An 18,999-nucleotide genomic window follows, 5' to 3' on the forward strand; every position below is an offset into this window, starting at 1 on the left:
TCCTAAATTCGCCAATCACTGTAACAGTTGTAATTAAAAATATAAGCTTTGTATTTGAACGCCTCGCCCCTTTGTGCCACATGTGGCGTAAAATTTGCACGCCTTGCCCCTTCGTGCCACAAATCTACTTCCTTTCCACAATCCTTACAAACGGTGCTAACTACAAGAGTATGATCATATATATCGAACAACCACAAGGCAACCTAGGATGAAGTGAACTTGGTGACAGACTTGGTGCTTTCGGATATCGTGCTTGGCGAGCTTGCGGGGAAGAATGAGCTAGACGTAGGTATGAATCTTGCGGGAGGTGATGGTGGGCTTCTTGTTGTAAGGCACTAGCTTAACTGACTCAAAGTTCACAAGTTACAATGGCGAGCCATGCATGGCCAGATGGCAATGGTCCTATAGAGGCTACTAGACAAATATCAAAGTCCAATATTATCCATGAACAATCTATCTCAAATATTTCTCAAAAAAATAATCTCAACTGCCGTCTTGTGATTTATAACCCACCATTGTCAGTCTACATACCAAGATTAAACATGCGTCACTAGCTCACCAGACTATATCGAGAAAAGGTTTGCCTAACCCTAGTTTGCCTCGTGTGTCACTTCTCTACTACTATTAAAAGAGCAAACTTGAGTACCCCTAAAACCACACAACAAATTATACACAGGAGTATCAGAGACGTTAGATCAATCAAACTAACTCATATCTGACAATCCATATTACATCTCTACTACTATTAAAAGAGCAAACTTGAGTACCCCTAAAACCACACAACAAATTGTACACAGGAGTACCAGAGACGTTAGATCAATCAAACTAACTCATATCTGACAATCCATATTACATCAAAGATCAGCTGCACAAATTAACGCTCCAGATTAAATGTTCTGCCAGGCAGACTCTACGCACGTCCTGCCCCCCGCGATGCGCGATCCACCCCAGGCAAACAAACCTCCGCACATCAAGCCGCTAAACGCATCATCCCCTACCCCCAACAGCGCCCCGCCTCCCTCCCCACCGTCGTGCTCCCCTCTCCCCACGAACGCCCTCCCCGCCTCCGCTGCTGCCCGCGCAACAGACGCCATCGTTGCGGTCGCCGATCCGCTCAAGACCCCAAAGCACGCCGCGAGGACCTGGAAGGCCACCACGGAGCTGACGCCGCTCCCTCCGGGCCTGCCGCACCAAGGAAAAGCGGATCGAGTGGGCGCGGAAGGAGCCGAGGTCGGCACGCCGCCGTCGCGTGGATGTGTCGGCGGCGAACAGGGTGTCCCCCAAGAACCAGTCGTGGGCCAAGAAGACGGTGATGTCCCACGCAGACGTCGCCCAAGTTCCTAGTGGCAGCATGATGAGTGGGCTCAAGCAGTGATCCGGCGTCAGCTTGATGGCGTGGACTATCAGGATATCATCCTGATGCGTGGTGATCAATTCAGTCATGGTGAGAAGATGAGCTCTGCTCTGCTATACTCAAAAGTGTGCACCACAAAGGAACGAGAAACTCTGAAACTGTACATGGGTCAGTGATCTATGGATCAGTTACATTTCGCTTGATCTTTTTTTTTATCTTTCAAGGATACCAGCAGTTGGTTTCGTTTTCAAACTAATTAGGTAGATATTTGTGCAAGTTTATAGAAATTTGTCATGCTTAGCTAGCTGCTCTAGCAGTCATTTGAATCTGTGTTTGGGTTAATTTTTGAGGTCTGGTCTGGCACAACTATATTTCAACGGAGGTAGGAGACACTCATGAGGCAAGATCACTTCACAAGGGCTGTTATAGCAAAGAAAATCGCTGGGTCTGCAATTATGGATCAAAGGTAAGCTCTTCTTGCTTCTTCCATGATCAATTAGGCTTTAAAATAACTCTTTCCTAGATCATGCTTGAAATACTAAATATGTTATCTGCAGGACAGAGAAAAGATCCAAATTCGTTGATGGAGTTAGAGCTTCCGTACAGCAGAGTCTTAGGTAATTTATGTTCTGACCAAGATTTTACTGCAGAACCAAATTATGAATGCTTAATCTGAGCTATTTCTCACTCAGTTTCCTCTAGGTCTCTACCAATTATTGTTTTTCTTTTGAGGTGGATGCAGCTGCTGATCACACTTTAACCACACGTCAATTGCACGAGTGGTGCGGCGCCATCCTGTACCACAAATCATGCCAAGAATGATGGGTGGTGTAATCCTATGCTAGCTATAGTGCTAGACTTATTTCGGAAACTCTTGGAGCTCATCTTTTGGCCTGAAACACCAAGAACTAACCTGCCACCGCACTGACTACTGATTAATACAATGGAGTTCATTTGATCCATCTGATAAAATACCTATTGGCGAATAAGCGTGAAAAGTAATCACCCACTCTTTCCGCAGTGGAATTCGGGTATGCCCGCTCATCTATTTATTTGACTGTTGTTATAGATAGGTTCATCCGGGTCTGAAATGTTAATGGAGTTGTTTCATTCCTCACACAATCCCTTTCAATTGGATCACTTCTCCTTTTTGAATTACTCTATATTCCATACATATATGTTTATTATGTTAATCGAGACTTTAGAGCAAGACATTTATTTTGTTGATATTACCTTCAAGGGAACATGGTACCTACGATGCAGGAGGACTATTGGAAATCAGTTTTAAATCTAATCAAGTGTATACTTCTCTTTTGTCTCTTCTGCAGCCATGATGTTAAGAAGTTCAGTGTAGGCAGGAGAAAAAAATCTTGGTAAGCTACAATCTTCTGATCACAATCTTACTTTTTTTATTACTCTTATTGGTGCTTCCGTTACTTTCTACTGAATATGCTCAATGGGCTAGGGAGTGGACCTTTTTAGTAAGTTATTATGTATAATGGGGGATTACTTGATTTGCTCATCCTTATCTGGTTAGCGATCCCGTGCAAACTCAAGTGATAATTTGTGCATGTTGTCTTTTTAGTCCTATAAATTTAATAAGCCAACACCTTTCATTTAAACAAAGTCGAGATCACACATCAATTTTTGACCTAGAGCCCTTTCATTGCCAATAACTATAAGAGCAGCTTTTGCATGGTAATTGATAGCTCTTCCTCTCAGGTATGTTCTCTTTTTAGCATAATCATATCCCAGTGTGTTGTATATTCTTTTCTCCAGTGAGGGTCTGTTGCATGACCAATTCATTTCTCCTTTCTATCTGATTGCCAGACTGCTGACGACTTTCTGATAATTTGTATGTCTTTTTTGACTGGCCATTAGTTTCTGAAATTAAGGTACTGTGATTTGGGAGGAATAGATGTGTACACACTGTTGTTACATTGCAGGAGGGTGATTTGTAGTCATTTCCTATTGTGTATGCTCTGTTCTACATGTTCAGATTGTCCTTTAGCAGCAATAGGTCTGTGCTTTTTAACTGTGTTTTAGTTGTTCATTTTGAATTGCAGCAAAAATGTCATGTTTAATAATCCTCCAGCAGAGTAGTAATCTTTAGAGGTTCGGTAGTTAACTCTTGCATTTCGGATACTGTAGAGGAGTATGTTCATATGGTCAAGGATGGTATCATCGACCCTGTGAAAGTGATCCAAACTACACTTCAAAATGCAGCAAGGTACAACTTCAGTTCTCTAACCATGTACTTTATGTATGACCATGGCCATTAGTTCATGTATTTGTTTACTGACGGTAACTATTTCATCTGATGGTACTGCTATCGTGTCACACAGAACAAGTACTCTGATGATGGCAAGAAGCATAATGTTAAATGAACTGGGTAATGTTGAGGTTGATGATAGCTTGCTTGTGTAAGTTTTTATAAGTTGTACATTATATGGATGAGATCATGAATGTGGTCTGAATAAATGTCTGTCCAGTGTACAAAGCCATGAAACTGGATTCAGAAATAAGAAATGGTCGCTTCGACGACGGCGGTGGCGGGCACCGTGGCGTGGACGACGGTGATCCCCTCGGCGGCGGCGATCCGCAGCAGGTCATGCTGGCTCTGCACAGGCTCGCCGGCATGAATTGACCCCCTTCCGCCGCCCTACGCCCCACCAGCTCGGCGTTCACCTCCACAGACGCCTACTGGCACACGAACTTCACCAGAATTCACTTGCGAGAGATTAATGTGTTTGGGGAACTATATATTGAAAAAGTGTGTATTTTTGCAAGAGGAGATATAATTGATGCAACTTATATGAAAGATGGTCTGATATTTGGATTAAAGAGGCATACTGATTCATCTTTTAAAAAAAGGCATACTAATTCACGAAGAATAATATTTCAAATTTTCTGGATGTTTGATATAATGTATGTTTGTGTTAGACGTGCGTTGCACGTGCATGCTTACTAGTTATAGACAGGAAAAAAAGTGCATTAGCGCACATGGACACCTAGGATTATTGTGCGATATAATCAAACAGAAAACCCATGCACTCGGCGAGGCGCCGCCACGAGCTCATTCTTGACTGGTAGACGCCACGATACTTGTGCCCGTCTTGGGATATAACCAAGAGTGGCAAGGCCCTCCAGCTGCAGGTTCGACACCAAGGATATGATCCAGTTCCCCTTGGTGGTGTTAGTGACGACGCCACTCTTGTTAGCAGGGTTCTTGCCCTTGCCGATAGCGCCGCCCCACGCACCAGTTCCTCCCTTTTCAGTTGGTTTTTTCGTGCACCATTAGTGTTCCCTAGAATGTTGTGGTGTATCAGTAGGCCAGGAGTGCAGCCATAAAGCCACAGAGCGTCCAGATCACACCAGGAGCTGTTATTTCGTTGGCGCCAAAGGCCGAAACTCGGCCCGTTGACCCACGATTCAACCATGTCCTGCTACCTGACCAACAATGTATTAGTTACAGCTTCATATAGTTAGCCTCGTTTCTCGGATGCATTTGGGTTTTTTCGTCATGGTCGCAACGAGTCATCTAGTTGTATAAATATACAATCAACCCCATGGCAAGTATTTCTATTGTTTTAGCTACTATTCCATGTTATTAGGCCTGGGCCTAGGGGCGTGCGACTTGTGCAATGGCACAAGGCCTTCAAATTTTAGGGGCCCTAAATTTCCGAGGTGTCAATTCAGCCCACATGCTACAAGCCCATTACTGCCGCCTGGCAAGCCCACGCGGTTGCGCGTGTCTTTTTTTTTTTTGCGCATGTCAATTCCTATTCATTGCTTATTTGTGGCAGATTGCCGTTGTTACGCACATGCAGCACACTCATGGGCAGACTCAATTAGCGCTACAAGTTTAGGAGCCTTCTAGAAGGTTCCGGTCCAGTTCATGTAGGGTTTTTTCTTCCTTTTGGTTCTTTTACAGGTTTTCTTCTGTTTCTTTTTTCTGTTTCATGTTTTTGTCCAAAATTATTTTAAAATTTCAAATATTGTTCAGAATTTCATAAAATTTCATGTTCTTAAATTTTTTTCTCAAATTTAAAAAATGTTTGTGTTTTAAGAAATTCTTCAGAATCTCAAAAAAATTCCTTTTTTTCAAAATTTGTTCATAGAGTGAAAAAATGTTGGCATTTTAAAAAATTGTTCCTGATCTCAAAAAATGTTTGCGTTTCTTCAAAAAAAAGTTCAGAAAGAAAGCTTGGAAATTTAAAAAATTGTTCGGTTTTTCAAAAAAATGTTGGAAATTTCACATAAGTGTTCGCGCTTTCCAAACTTGAAAGAATTTCATGTTTTCAAAATATGTTCACTGTTTCCGAAACAATTTGAACCGCAGTACAGTAAGCCTCATGCTTCTCTATGTGCGCCGCACCCTCGATGTACTCCCGTTGGGCACGACCACGATCAGGCAAGGGCCCTGGATTATCTAAAAATAAAAGGCAAGGGCCCTAGAATCTGGAAGAAGGCCTGCCTGGACAACTCGACGAGTGATGGGGCATCTCCATGTCAGACCGAGTGAGCAGCGGGGGAGAAGGCCGTTGAACGTGCCGCCGCCGGTTTGGTAGCCGGGCAACATCGTGAGCTATTGGAACATGAGCTCGCCGTCGTTGCCCGTTGCTGGTAGCCGAGGGCGGCGACACGCGAACGGAGACCTGGTTGGTACTTTCCCATATATAGAGAGATCGAGGTGGCGCGCTCGAACCTCGAAGCAGCCAAGCGGTAGCGCGCAACTGACTCTACGGGTGGAGCTGGGTTCGTCGGCGACCTGGATGTCCATGAGGGACGCCTAATCGTCTTTTTCGTCCAAACTGGTACGTTGTCGTTCTCATGCATGAATAATTTACAAGAATAGTGAACTAGTATATCTAGTATAAATCGGAGAGTAAGCTATCTGATTTCTTAGTTTCCAGAACTCACTCATGATTCAATCTTTATGGACCGTCTTGGTAAATCTTTCAAAGAAAATTATGGCACTTTGATTAGGCCCCATTTCAGAGTTTGCCACAGGGCCTGAATATTATCTGCCCGACCCTACATGTTAATCTTCAACTCACCATAAAGTCTAGTGAGAGTTTAAGTCTATACTCAATATCTAGTTGATTTAAGGTACCTCCACCTAATCAGAATCCTCGGAATCTGGATAGTCTACAAGGCCCTCAACCGGAACCTTACTTATGTTGGAGACTTGGTCATGATGATAATTGTTCCTGAATGTGATCGCATGTGCAGCTCTTGAATTGTATGTTTGAGCAGCAACTTGATCCTGACTAGATGAATTTGAGCCATTAGCTTCATCAACGATGCCATCTTCTCCTGTTATATGTCCTATAACTTCGCATGGTTCGTCACTAGAAGGACCATTGGAATACTGGAACTCGTCAAAAACAACCCCAAGTTGTAAGGCTCTTCGCATTGCTGCAGATACATCAACGCCTTGAGTGTCTCCAAACAAGCTTGGCATCTGAGATGAATTAGAAAGACTAATATATCACTGAAGTTTTAACTTTATTCTCTAAGTAATATAATATATAAATAATTTTCCATTGTTAGCCCACCATTGTTCTTTGGACTACGTCTTCTGAATGATAGCCGGGCGTGTAAGGGATTGTATGGCGAGTCTTCACGGATTTAGAACTTGAGGCACAATTCCCGTAGCTATCCATTAACTTTGCCATGTTTTGTTCCCTTTCCATGCGTTTTCGATGTTTCTTGAAAATATTAAATACACAATTGTTAGTAGACAATCATTCAAAGATGACAACTTTAGCTTCATAAATTTGGTACCAGAAAACACTATATAATATCGGCCTTTTGTTTTGTTGTTCAATTCTTTTTTTTTGTTTCACTCTTCATCTATTTTGTTAAGTTACAAACAAAAGCATTTTATATTAATTTTTCAAATACAAGACACTTTGGCTTATTTCAGTCAAATTACATGTTTGACTTAGCTCATTTGAAATGACTCCATACATGCTCCAAAGTACAAATAAATGTATATTGGGAACACACCTGTAGATGCGCAGAAATTTGTTTCGTCGTAACAGTGTCCATGTTCATGATTATCTTTATCTTGCTGGGCGATGCATCTGAAATGAATTAACAGATATAATTTCATATTATCGATTTTAAATCCAGAAGGCTAATCCCGAAGTGAAAGTGCTTGGGCCTAAGATGGGTAGTTACTTGCTCCAAGTATTTGAAGAGCATATAAAAACTTGCTCTCTAGGAAAGGTATCCATTTGAGTTGAGTGGTCGTTTTAGTTCCATCCTTTTGCTGTGCTACGGACTCTCCAACTTCTTTTCCATGTTGGGCTTTATCTCCAACACCTGCGTGTGCACAACATAATACTTTAATATTAGCAGTTTCATGTTTTCGTGCAATAACAAAGGAAGACAAGACTTATTTTACTTGACACAATTCATGTTACTACAACATTGAGAAAATTAATATAATGTTCTGGAAAGCATGCACCAAAACCGACGTCTCTAACTTTTACTACTATTACATATAGCTGATTTCCCGTGCATTACAACGGAGGCATACATATTCTAGTGATTAAACACCAATCGTATCCGACATATACCTTATACCCACCATATTCTAATGCATGAAGTGATTTGATCTGATTTGACCGAGTTAATGCAAAATATTTGATTTGATTTGATTGACTTAATGCAAAAGATTTGCTTTGATTTTCTTTTATTGCCCGTGTCCGACATATAGCTAGAACGACCGATTTGATTTGCTTGAGTTAAAGCAAACCTTACACCCACCAAGAGGGGCACTGCAAAATATTTAGTTTGATTTGATTGGATTAATGCATGATGTGAGCGAGGGGAGGCTTTACCAATGAACATACGACCACCTCACCTTAATAGTAGAGATTCATCAAAGCACCTATCTTTTGAACCTCTTAAACTTTTGCCAAAATAATGGTCGTTCTACATTGGGGGGGGGGGGGGGTTCAAACTCATGGCGAAAGTTTGACACAAAATTTGTGCTCTTGTAAACATGGAAGGAGAGAGTAATTATTTTCCTTGGTGAAGAAAAATAGATAGACCTGAGAAATAATTCAAGGGAAGCAATGATATTTACTCTTACTCTCACTTTTTGTGCCAATCTATAAAAAGAAATCTACTTTGAAAGATGTATTGTACTCCAAAGATTATTTGGATTGGCCAAGTGAAAAGTTGTACGTCAATAGATTTTCAATGAACCATTAGATTATAGTTTTTTTTCGTCCAAACTGGTACGATGTCGTTCTCACACATGATTAGTTTACAAGAATAGTGAACTAGTATATCTAGTATAAATCGGAGAGTAAGCTATCTTGCCTCTTAGTTTCTAGCACTCACGATTCAATCTTATTGGAATGTCTTTGTCAATCTTGCAAAGAAAATAACGACACTTTGATTAGGCCCCTAACATCACCGACTCGGCTCTGCATGTTAATCTTCAACTCACCATAGAGTCTAGTGAGATTTTAGGTCCATACTCAATAATATCTAGTTGAATTAAGGCATCTCCTCTGAATCAGAATCCTCGGAATCTGGATAGTCTACAAGGCCCTCAACTGGAACCTTACTTATGTTGGAGACTTGGTCACGATGATAATTGTTCCTGAATGTGATTGCTTGTGCAGCTCTTGAATTGTATGTTTGAGCAGCAACTTGATCATGACTAGATGAATTTGAGCCGTTAGCGTCATCAACGATGCCATCTTCTCCTGTTTTATGTCCTATACCTTCACATGGTTCGTCACTAGAAGGACCATTGGAATACTGGAACTCGTCAAAAACAGCCCCAAGTTGTAAGGCTCTTCGCATTGCTGCAGATACATCAACGCCTTGAGTGTCTCCAAACAAGCTTGGCATCTGAGATGAATTAGAAAGACTAATTAATCACTGAAGTGTTAACTTTATTTTCTGAGTAATATAATATATAAATAACTTTCCATTGTTAGCTCACCATTGTTCTTTGGACATCGTCTTCTGAATGATAGCCCGACATGTAAGGGATTGTATGACGAGTCTTCACGGATTTAGAACTTGAGGCACAATTCCCGTAGCTATCCATAAACATTGCCATGTTTTGTTCCCTTTCCATACGCTTTCGATGTTTCTTGAAAATATAAAATACACAATTATTAGTAGACAATCATTCAAAGATGAAAACTTTAGTTCATAAATTAGGTACTAGAAAACACTATATAATATCAGGCCTTTCGTTTTGTTGTTCAATTCAAAAATTTGGGTTCACTGTTCATCTGTATTGTTAACTTATAAACAAAAGCATTTTATAATAATTTTTCTAATACAAGACACTTTGGCTTATTTCAGTCAAATTACATGTTTGACTTAGCTCATTTGAAATGACTCCATACATGCTCCAGAGTTCAATAAATGTGTATTGGGAACACACCTGCAGATGCGCAGAAATTTGTTTCCTCGTAACAGTATCCACGTTCATGATTATCTTTATCTTGCTGGGCGATGCATCTGAAATGAATTAACAGGTAAAATTTCATATTATCGATTTTAAATCGAGAAGGCTAATCCTGAAGTGAAAGTGCTTGGGCCTAAGATGGGTAGTTACTTGCTCCAAGTATTTGAAGAGCATATAAAAACTTGCTCTCCAGGAAAGGTATCCATTTGAAATGAGTGGTCGTTTTAGTTCCATCCTTTTGCTGTGCTACAGACTCTCCAACTTCTTCTCCATCTTGCGCTTTATCTCCAACACCTGTGTGTGCACAACATAATACTTTAATATTTGCAGTTTCATGTTTTCGTGCAATCCAAAGGAAGACAAGACTTATTTTACTTGACACAATTCAGGTTACTACCACATTGAGAAGATTAATATAATGTTCTGGAAAGCATGCACTAAAACAGACGTCTCTAACTTGTACTACTATTACATATAGCTAATTGCGCGTTCATAAACGGAGGCATACATATTCTAGTGACTCAACACTCATATCCGACATATACCTTACACCCAACATATTCTAATGTAGGAAGTGATTTGATTTGATTTGACTGAGTTAATGCAAAATATTTGATTTGATTTGATTGAGTTAATGTAAAAGATTTGCTTTGATTTTCGATTTTCCCATGTCCGACGTATAGCTAGAATGACCGATTTAATTTGATTGAGTTAATGCAATTATCTTACACCCACCAAGAGAGGCATATCAAAATATTTAATTTGATTTGATTGAGTTAATGCATGTCGTGGGCGAGGGGAGGCTTCACCAATGAACATGCGCCACCAACTCACCTTATTGGTAGAGACTCATTCCATTTCAAAGCACCTATCTTTTGAACCTCTTAAACTTTTGCCAAAAAATAATGGCCCTTCTACAGTTGGGGGGGGGGGGTCAAATTGATGGCTAAAGTTTGACACAAAATGTGTGTTCTTGAAAACATGGAAGGAGATAGTAATTATTTGCCTTGGTGAAGAAAAAGAGATAGAGATGAAAATAATTCAAGAGAAGCAATGATATTTTACTCTTACTCTTATGTTTCGTGCCAATCTATAAAAAGAAATCTACTTTGAAATGGATGTATTGTACTCCAAAGAATGATTGGATTGGCCATGTGAAAAATTGTACATTAAAATAGATTTTCTATGAACCATTAGATTATAGTGTTAAGATATTTTCTAGAAACTATAAGCATAAATACTTTGTCATAAGATGTTAATTTCAACCTTGAAACAGATACTTCATCCTGTTCAGCCTAAGAACTTTTACATCAAGATGTTGCCACATATTGTGAATGGTAGTAGCATCAAGAGGCTTCTTCGCCAAAAAACGAGCACCAAGTTCAACAGATCTCTTCATTGTGTACATTGTTGTATCTGCTGACATCACTGCTTAAAAAAAAGACTTATCAACGTCACATAAAAGAAGATGCGTGTGCATGCAGTTGGAGACAATTATTAGTGAACATACTGATCACTTGAAGGTTTCGATGCATATCTTTGGCTGCTTCCAGGAACTGAAAGCCATTCAACTCTTCCATGTCCACCGCTGCTATGACAAAATCAACATCATGTGCTTTCTTTTCAAGAATACCGAGCGCTTCTATGGGACTTGTATAGACTGCCACTGGAAAACAAGATCAACTTCACTATCTGAATGTAATGACATCTCAAAACATGAGAAGAAATGGTTTCCATGAAACGTTGAAAATGTATATTTTCATAAAGATGAAGATAGTTCCTCTTTCATGGGATGTAGAAAACCTTACCATAATAGTTCAATTCAGAGAGCATGGATTTTGCAGAGTTGGCATGGAACTCATCTTCATCAATGACCATCACGATGAGCGCATCTGAGGGCCTTCCTTCTGCTCTTTCTGCCATGGGGTTTCTCAAACCGAGAGCTCTATTTGCTTCTATTTTTCTGTATGCGTGAATGTGGCAATTGGGCATTGGTGGCTATTTATAGCTCAACAACGTTTCTTCTGTTTCACACAGTCATGTTTATATAATATAAAAATTTAATACATTACTGTTAAAAAGTGCAAAAGAGCTAATAGCACAAAGTGGCCAGGTGTGGCCCATGCATCCTATAAGGTGACACACATGGTGGGATAGAATCTGACACAACAATAAATGAATCACCCCCCCCCCCCTCTCCCAAAAAAAGAGTTACCACCAAATGTAGATTGTTCAATAACCACGAAAGTACTAGCTACATAATATATGCAAACCAAGCAAACATGTATGTACGGAAATGATATGTTTCACCTAAAGTAGTGGAGAAAATCTATGTGTACACTTGTATTTATATTTGTTTATAGAAGGCGTCGAATTCCAAAACGACAAAGCGTAATGACATAACACATCACATGGATGCGACGACAACGTAAAAACAAAACCACAATTATAACACCATTTTTCGGAGGAGCTGCACTCAGCGGCGATTCTACATGTAAGCTGTGGGGTCAGCTAACCGCAAAACTTTTTTGTATTGCAAGATTATTCTATTTGTATTTGTGCAAAAAAAAGGATGTTTCAAAGTGATCAGTGCACTTGAAACCACAACTCTTTGGTGCTGTCGCAGTCACTGGCGGCACAAATCAAAATGAAAAAGTGATGTCGCATGGATGTGAACACAATGTAGTGGCGAGGTCAAAGTTATAATCACATTCTCCTAAAGAGTTGTAATATTGTTGAAACAATGGACATAGAGTCAGTGTTCTGTGTGACCCTCAAATTTTAGAATTAAAGAACATTACTTTCAGAGGTGATTTCCTACGTGAGGTCCATAAGTCTGCACTAGAAACAAAGTTTCAAACATAATAGAGTACTCTACTTTAAGTACTAGTTGATCATGAGCAAGGAGTCTAACATGGTCTCCTAAATTGTGAATAGTGAAATTTGCTATGGATGGCTGGAGACTAGAATGGGTACACAATGGGCGGTGCCGTTTGGATGGTCTGATGTCATTGGTCACCCGATATCCAATATGGGTGGCCAAAAGTTAGAATGGATCCAAAGTGGGTTGCATCCTTTGGACGATCAGATGTCACCAGTCAGCAGATATCGGCTATGGCTAGTCAAAAGTTAGAATGGCGACAATGTGAGCTGCACCCTTTGGATGGTCTGATGTCACCGGTCAGCAGATATCTGGTATGGGTGGTTAGAAGTTAGAATGGATACAAAATGGGCTGCACTCTTTAAATGTTTGTGACATCATTTGCACTACATTAACTATAGTGTATATGTTCTCACACCCCTCAACCACCAATGGATCTCAAATAAATGAATCTAGCTCTTGTTTTTAACCAAATCAGGTTGTGTAGATTCATGGTTTCACATTTACACATGGTTATCTCTTTATGACATGTGTCCAGTCGTATTTCTCCATGCACGAACAAGTGAATGTTTGTCACACTGGCTTTTGGTGTATATGCATACCACCTTCTTTTTAGAAAAAAGGCCGAGGCCCGGCATTAAATCAATGACGCCCTTACAGACCGATATGCCACGAAAGCAACACAAAACAGAAAAAGAACAGAGCAACACAACAGCTCAAGATACAAGACACACAAGAAACAACTAATCCGCCGCCGCCGCGAACGTGCCGAAGAGGAGGGAAACCATGGAGGGTGATCCAACACCGGAGTCCGGAGGAAGCCCGTTTGCCGTCAAGACCCTGAGAACACACACGGCTGGCACACCCTCTAGTTCTGCCTCCGAAGAGGGCACACCCTGCCCTCTCGCCCTAGCTCGTAGGGCGCTGCGCCGTCGGAAGGCGGAGATGCTCTACCCGAGCACGTGTGGACATGGCACATCCGGTGGCCTAAAGGGATGAAGACAGGAATGAAAGACCCAGGTTGTCGAACTAGAGGCAAAGAAGAGGCCGGGAAAAATGGCATCCACCCCTGCCACTAGAGTGTTGCCCCATGAAGAACACCGGCCGCCATGGCGGCCAAACTTCAGCGCAAGAGCCGAGCCTGCCACCCCGCTGTCCAAAGGCGACGCCTTCAAGAAGGTGACGACGCCGGAGCGTCGCCGCCGCCCAAATGGAGGATTTCAGGTTTTCACGAGGGACACATGGGGGAGGGAAAGGGATGTACCTCGGTGTGGCCCAGAAGAGGGAAAACGCGCCCGCTGCGCCGTCGACGTCGTGGCCGTCACCGCGGGCCAAGGGTTTCCCCCAATCCGCTCCCTCGACCCTAAGCACGCCACCCAGCCTGCAGGCCCGACGAACCAGAGGACGCCGGAGTCCTGAGCAGATGGGGCTCGCCGGGCCGCGCGCGGAGATGTCGCCCTCTTTAGATCTGGCGCAGGGAACCGGTGGAGTCGGCTCCCGCACCGAGCCCCCGACCACCGCCTCCTCGTTTCCCGCGCAACCAAGGATGCGTCTCCGTGTGCTAGTGACCGCCGCCTACTGCCATGCACGCGCCGCCCTCGCCGCTAGGGCCGCCGCCCCAGATCCAACGCCCTACACGAACCATGGGGCGGAGAGGAGCCGCGCCGCCACCTTCCTTGGTGGTCGCACGTCCCAGCCGGCGACCCCTCAGGTAGCGGCGAGAAGGGGGAAGGGAAGGGGGAGGTGGTGCACGACGCTAGGGTTTCGCCCCCGGGTCGCCACCGAGGGGCGACACCAGGGAGAGGAGAAGCCGATCACCTCATATGTGTACCACTTCCCAATGTACATTTTGCTTTTAAATTACTGATCAAACACCCTTATACTACTACGAAGATATCACATATGGAGACTCTATTATATTTTCTTCTTTGAGAAACACAGTACAAAGGCAAACGTTCACATACATGCACGAACACTCGCCCCTATGAACACACACACTCATAGCCCATCCCTATGATCACCTTCAAGAGACAAGACCAGCAAATCTTAAGACTAAATTTCTCGGACGAGCCAAAAAATAGATAATTATCATAATATTTCTTCCGCAGATAAGGTAAGCGTCATTACTATCAGGAAAAATGAGGTGCAACATTTCCTTCGATAAATGCACAGTGACTCGTGTCTGTTGTATATAGTGTCGGATAGGAAACTTTATATTGCACATATGTGTACTGTAGCTATGAGCATGTAACTGATGAGATGCTTTAATAAATATTTTTTCGTAAATGCATGACCACTATTACAGTTTGGTACATTAGAAACATGCAAAAACGTACACCACAATGGCTGGGGCACTTGTGGCCGTAATGAGGTATCGTCGGTACCCATGTCTGACGTGTATCGTCGGTACCCATGTCTCACGGCGAGCTCGTGTTCGTTTGGGCCACACCCACCGGTGGAGTTGGAGTCCTCAGCTTCCTGTGTAGAGAGCGGAGAGGATAATGGGTTATGTTGGACACCATGGACCACCTGTAGAGGAAGGAGGCTCACCTATGTCACTCCATCGGCACCCTCGTCTAGAGAGTCCTTCAGCCTATTGAGAGACAACAAGCTACTGATCACACCGTTATAGGATCTCAAGTGGCTCGCCGAGGAGGCCACCTCCCTGACCTCAAGAAGCTCGCCCTGAGGAATTGAGAGAGATATAGAGAGAAATGGTGGTGGCGGTGCAGGATCTGGTCAGCGGTGAGGTGTGGGTCATTCTGCGAAATATATACCATCCTTGAAATGGGTCTATTGGGTCGATATATTTGCACAGTGGTCTATCTATCATCAATTTTTATGCGAATGACCACATTGCAAATGGTGAACAAGTACATACTTTGTCTATCATATGCCACACACAAGCGTTTCTAAACAACCGTGTGCAATGTTTCTTGCACACATTTCTGATGCCTTAAGTGTGCGACACGCGGTGCTAATAGGTATATTCTGTAGTAGTAGCCATTGTAGGCATAGACCTAGTCATCCATGTACAACTTCGGTTGTTCTTCTTTATGTAAATATGCTAGTTAAAATTTAAGAAATGATGACGTTGATATAAAAAATTATTCATGAAAGTTCAGATACTATTTTCATGTGACTAATTTTTTTTTTAAATATGTGAATCAACGATTGATGACTTTGATTGCATGCATATTTTTGGACAACGATTTATAACAAGTATAGGCTGGGAGCTCAATCAATTTTATTGCCAACTTGCCATATTTTAATTCCAATACTCTGAAATCATGAACCAACAAAAATAATATCCAATTAAAGGCGAGTAAAAGAATTCCTCGACAACAACTAAAACATTGAAAAACTGGAGATTACATATGTTTTCAATTAATAAAAAAACTAACCAACATTTTCCTAAAAAAAATGTACATAATAGACATTGCCTGCCCATCTGCGCGGGCAATTCTACTAGTTGCCTGCCCATACATGAACTTTAGATGAACACTCTCAGGAGCCAATGGTGGAAGTTGCTGCCCTGTCACCGTGATGGTTCTAGAATTTGAAAACTGCACAAAACATGGCAAGGTACAATAAATTTGTTCCAAGTTGTCCTTAGTTGATATATATTGGTGAATACCTTTACACAATTTCTATTATTCGCTTTTGTGGGAAAAAATAATTAGCTTCAGTCGATTCTCTGGCTCTGGCTGGCCGAAATTCTTTGACCCGGAGACACGCAAGATTCTTTTCAGCAATATCCTTGCCAAATCTCTTTGTCAACGAGGAGTTTGGTGGTGCGAGGCCAACGGACATTATACATATGACCGCTGAGACTAAGGAGGGCTACAGATTTCAGACAGTTGTGGAATGCATGGTATTCGGCATCAGTCTCTGATGATCAAACTTACAACAGGCTATGAAGAATAGTGAAAACAATGAAGGGAAATCAACTTAGTCCTTGATGGACGGATGGATGCACTCTATCCACTACCTGTTAGAGATTCTTAATAAAATGGAATCTACCAACTGGAAGATGAGAGAAGAAATAAACTGCATTTCCACAACATGATGAACAACCAGATAAGAGAATCAAACCCCAAGTGAGCTTGCATTGATGATACAAACGTCGTGTGGTAACTATTGTATTGTCACCATCAGTTACATGGTTATTAGTTTTGGTGGAACAACAGTCATTCTGAACTACACCGGAGTACAATCCAATTTAACACAAACTGAATACTTACAGATTAAAAAAGGGTGCATACTCTGGCAGTCAAACAGGGCACATAGGCTCAATTTCCATTGTACATAGTCATGTCCTCACCCAATTTCTATTTTCCAATAATGGAAAGACGACAATGTTCTGACCAACCAGGACGCATTTTAAGACTTCGACCAATTGGAAACTGTTTTCGTGAGTTGCACTGATCAATCAACGCAACCATAACATGATGAAATGCAAGAAACTAAATCTAGCGACAATGGCCAACATAGGACCACCATTACAGACTAACAAAAGGCTTAACACCTACATGACGACCGAGGACACATCTTTGTAGCCATTAATGGTGGAAGCTCCAGGGCCTCGTGCGTTAGGAGGATCCTTCTGGAAACTGAGATCTGCAGAAAACATGAAAGTGTACGATAAGTTTGGTACCAAGATGTTTTTGTTCAATCGTGCCAAAGATCAGCAGCCAGTATCATAACAACCCCTGCCATTATGTATCTGCAGATATCAAATTTGAGATGTAAATTCAGTGGCTGTATCTGCGGACACATCTAACTTTTTTTAAATATGTACCTACAGACTGACACTGACAAGGATCGGAACAAAGACGGGAAGTTTCTGACTTTACAGAAGCAAAGACGTACAGAACCAGTTTCAAGACCAAGAAGAGATCAAATGAACATGTTCAAAGCAAAGAATATGAAGTGAAATTTAGGCATACACCGAACATTCAAGCAGCAACATGACTATTTCTTCAGACCTAAATGACCACAATCCTTACATGGTCAGAATACAATCCAATGCTAAATACAAGAGATAACCATCGTTATATCAAACAAGGCAACCTAGGATGAGGTGAACTAAGTGACTGCCTTGGTGTCCTTGGACACGTGCGTGGTTGGCGACTTCGTCGGGGATGACGAGGCGGATGGGTGTCTGAATCTCGCAGGATTTGAGGGTGGACTCGCGGCGAGTTCATGAATTACAATGTCAGGCCATGCATGGCCAGATTGTAATGGTCCGGTAGAGGCTACTAGACAAATATCCAAGTCCAGTATTATCCATTCATAACTTACAATCTGAGTGCGACTACGACAGTTGATGCTAATATGCTCACGAAGATCCATTCATGAACTCCTACGAGTTTATTCCTTGTTTGGTCATAGTGGGGATGTAAACTGGGTCCCCATTTATCGGTCTAGTAGTTCAATAAAGCTCTTTTTGTGGGAAAAATGAACTATCGAGTTAAGTAAATCTAACTAAACGGGCCTTGCAGCGTCATTTGTCGCGCCATTGACATGCCTAGGTCATAAATATTATACCAGGGGGAAATTGTATTTTTCTTGTCCGAGTTAACACCATTAGTAACCAAAATTGATGGAATTTCATATTAGGAACAAAACTTCGACCATGTGTCAAATAGGGAGGATTTTATTTTTTCAGGGCCAAATAGGAAACCACATTTTTATTCAGGGTCAAATAAAGAATACTCTAAAGAAGGAAAAGATAGAATCCTTAATGAATTTATCACCGCAAGTCCACAACCACCATTTCACCTCCTCAAAGACTCATTGTGGCGAGAAAGAGCGGAGTGACTGGGAAGAGCATTAATGAGATGGTAGGTTTTCGATGGGTGTTTGATGGTTGTCTATCCTTGAGCAGTGTGTTTTTTCAACAAAGAGAGTAATGGAAATTATATACAGACTAACAAACAACCTAGAAAGACACATGTATTTTTTTCAAAAAGGAGGCTTGACCCTCGGCCTCTGCATCATTAGGATCCACATATACATGTGCTAGAACATTGCACAAACTACCGAGGAAAATAAAAATACAGAGAAGCCCCTAGAGGTCCCTGAGCGACGGCCATCTCTCCATCAGCCTTCACCGCTGCCAGAGAAGAGAAGCAAACCACGAACTGAAAAGCACATTTGCAGAAGGCTCCTTTCATGGACCTCAAGAATGTGAAGCTAGAGGCGGTGACAATGACGTTGGGGAACATCGGCTGGAAAAGACCCCCGTACTTCTCGAGCCCAAGATCCACCTCGACTGGAAATCGTAACTTGTATTCTCGAGCACGAACA

The 18,999-nt window shown here is 41.9% G+C and overlaps 1 protein-coding gene and 1 long non-coding RNA gene across 2 annotated transcripts; one reads left to right on the forward strand and one right to left on the reverse strand.

Moving 5' to 3' along the window:
• Positions 1-2,680: 2,680 nt before the first annotated feature.
• LOC123142858 (uncharacterized) lies at positions 2,681-3,795 on the forward strand. The gene is made up of 3 exons (XR_006470600.1): positions 2,681-2,727; positions 3,506-3,584; positions 3,700-3,795. It is a non-coding gene; the product is annotated as an uncharacterized lncRNA (long non-coding RNA).
• Positions 3,796-8,629: 4,834 nt separating this feature from the next.
• On the reverse strand, positions 8,630-14,420 carry LOC123142096 (two-component response regulator ORR29). Its single transcript, XM_044561114.1, has 8 exons — positions 13,952-14,420; positions 11,615-11,830; positions 11,317-11,472; positions 11,073-11,234; positions 9,957-10,100; positions 9,783-9,859; positions 9,330-9,482; positions 8,630-9,235 (listed from the first exon to the last, which is right to left on the reverse strand). Exons 2-8 carry the CDS (start codon positions 11,796-11,798, stop codon positions 8,876-8,878), a joined length of 1,236 nt encoding a protein of 411 aa, XP_044417049.1. The 5' UTR covers positions 11,799-11,830; positions 13,952-14,420; the 3' UTR covers positions 8,630-8,875.
• Positions 14,421-18,999: the final 4,579 nt, after the last annotated feature.

This window comes from Triticum aestivum, chromosome 6D, assembly GCF_018294505.1.
Source record: "Triticum aestivum cultivar Chinese Spring chromosome 6D, IWGSC CS RefSeq v2.1, whole genome shotgun sequence".
Lineage (NCBI taxonomy): Eukaryota > Viridiplantae > Streptophyta > Magnoliopsida > Poales > Poaceae > Triticum > Triticum aestivum.

Coding starts and splice junctions, on each gene's coding strand:
- LOC123142096 (XM_044561114.1), bottom strand. CDS start 11,798: ATGCCCAATTGCCACATTCACGCATACAGAAAAATAGAAGCAAATAGA. Junction 11,473..11,614: donor CTCTGAATTGAACTATTATG/GTAAGGTTTTCT, acceptor CTTGTTTTCCAG/TGGCAGTCTATACAAGTCCC. Junction 10,101..11,072: donor GATGAAGTATCTGTTTCAAG/GTTGAAATTAAC, acceptor GTGCACACACAG/GTGTTGGAGATAAAGCGCAA.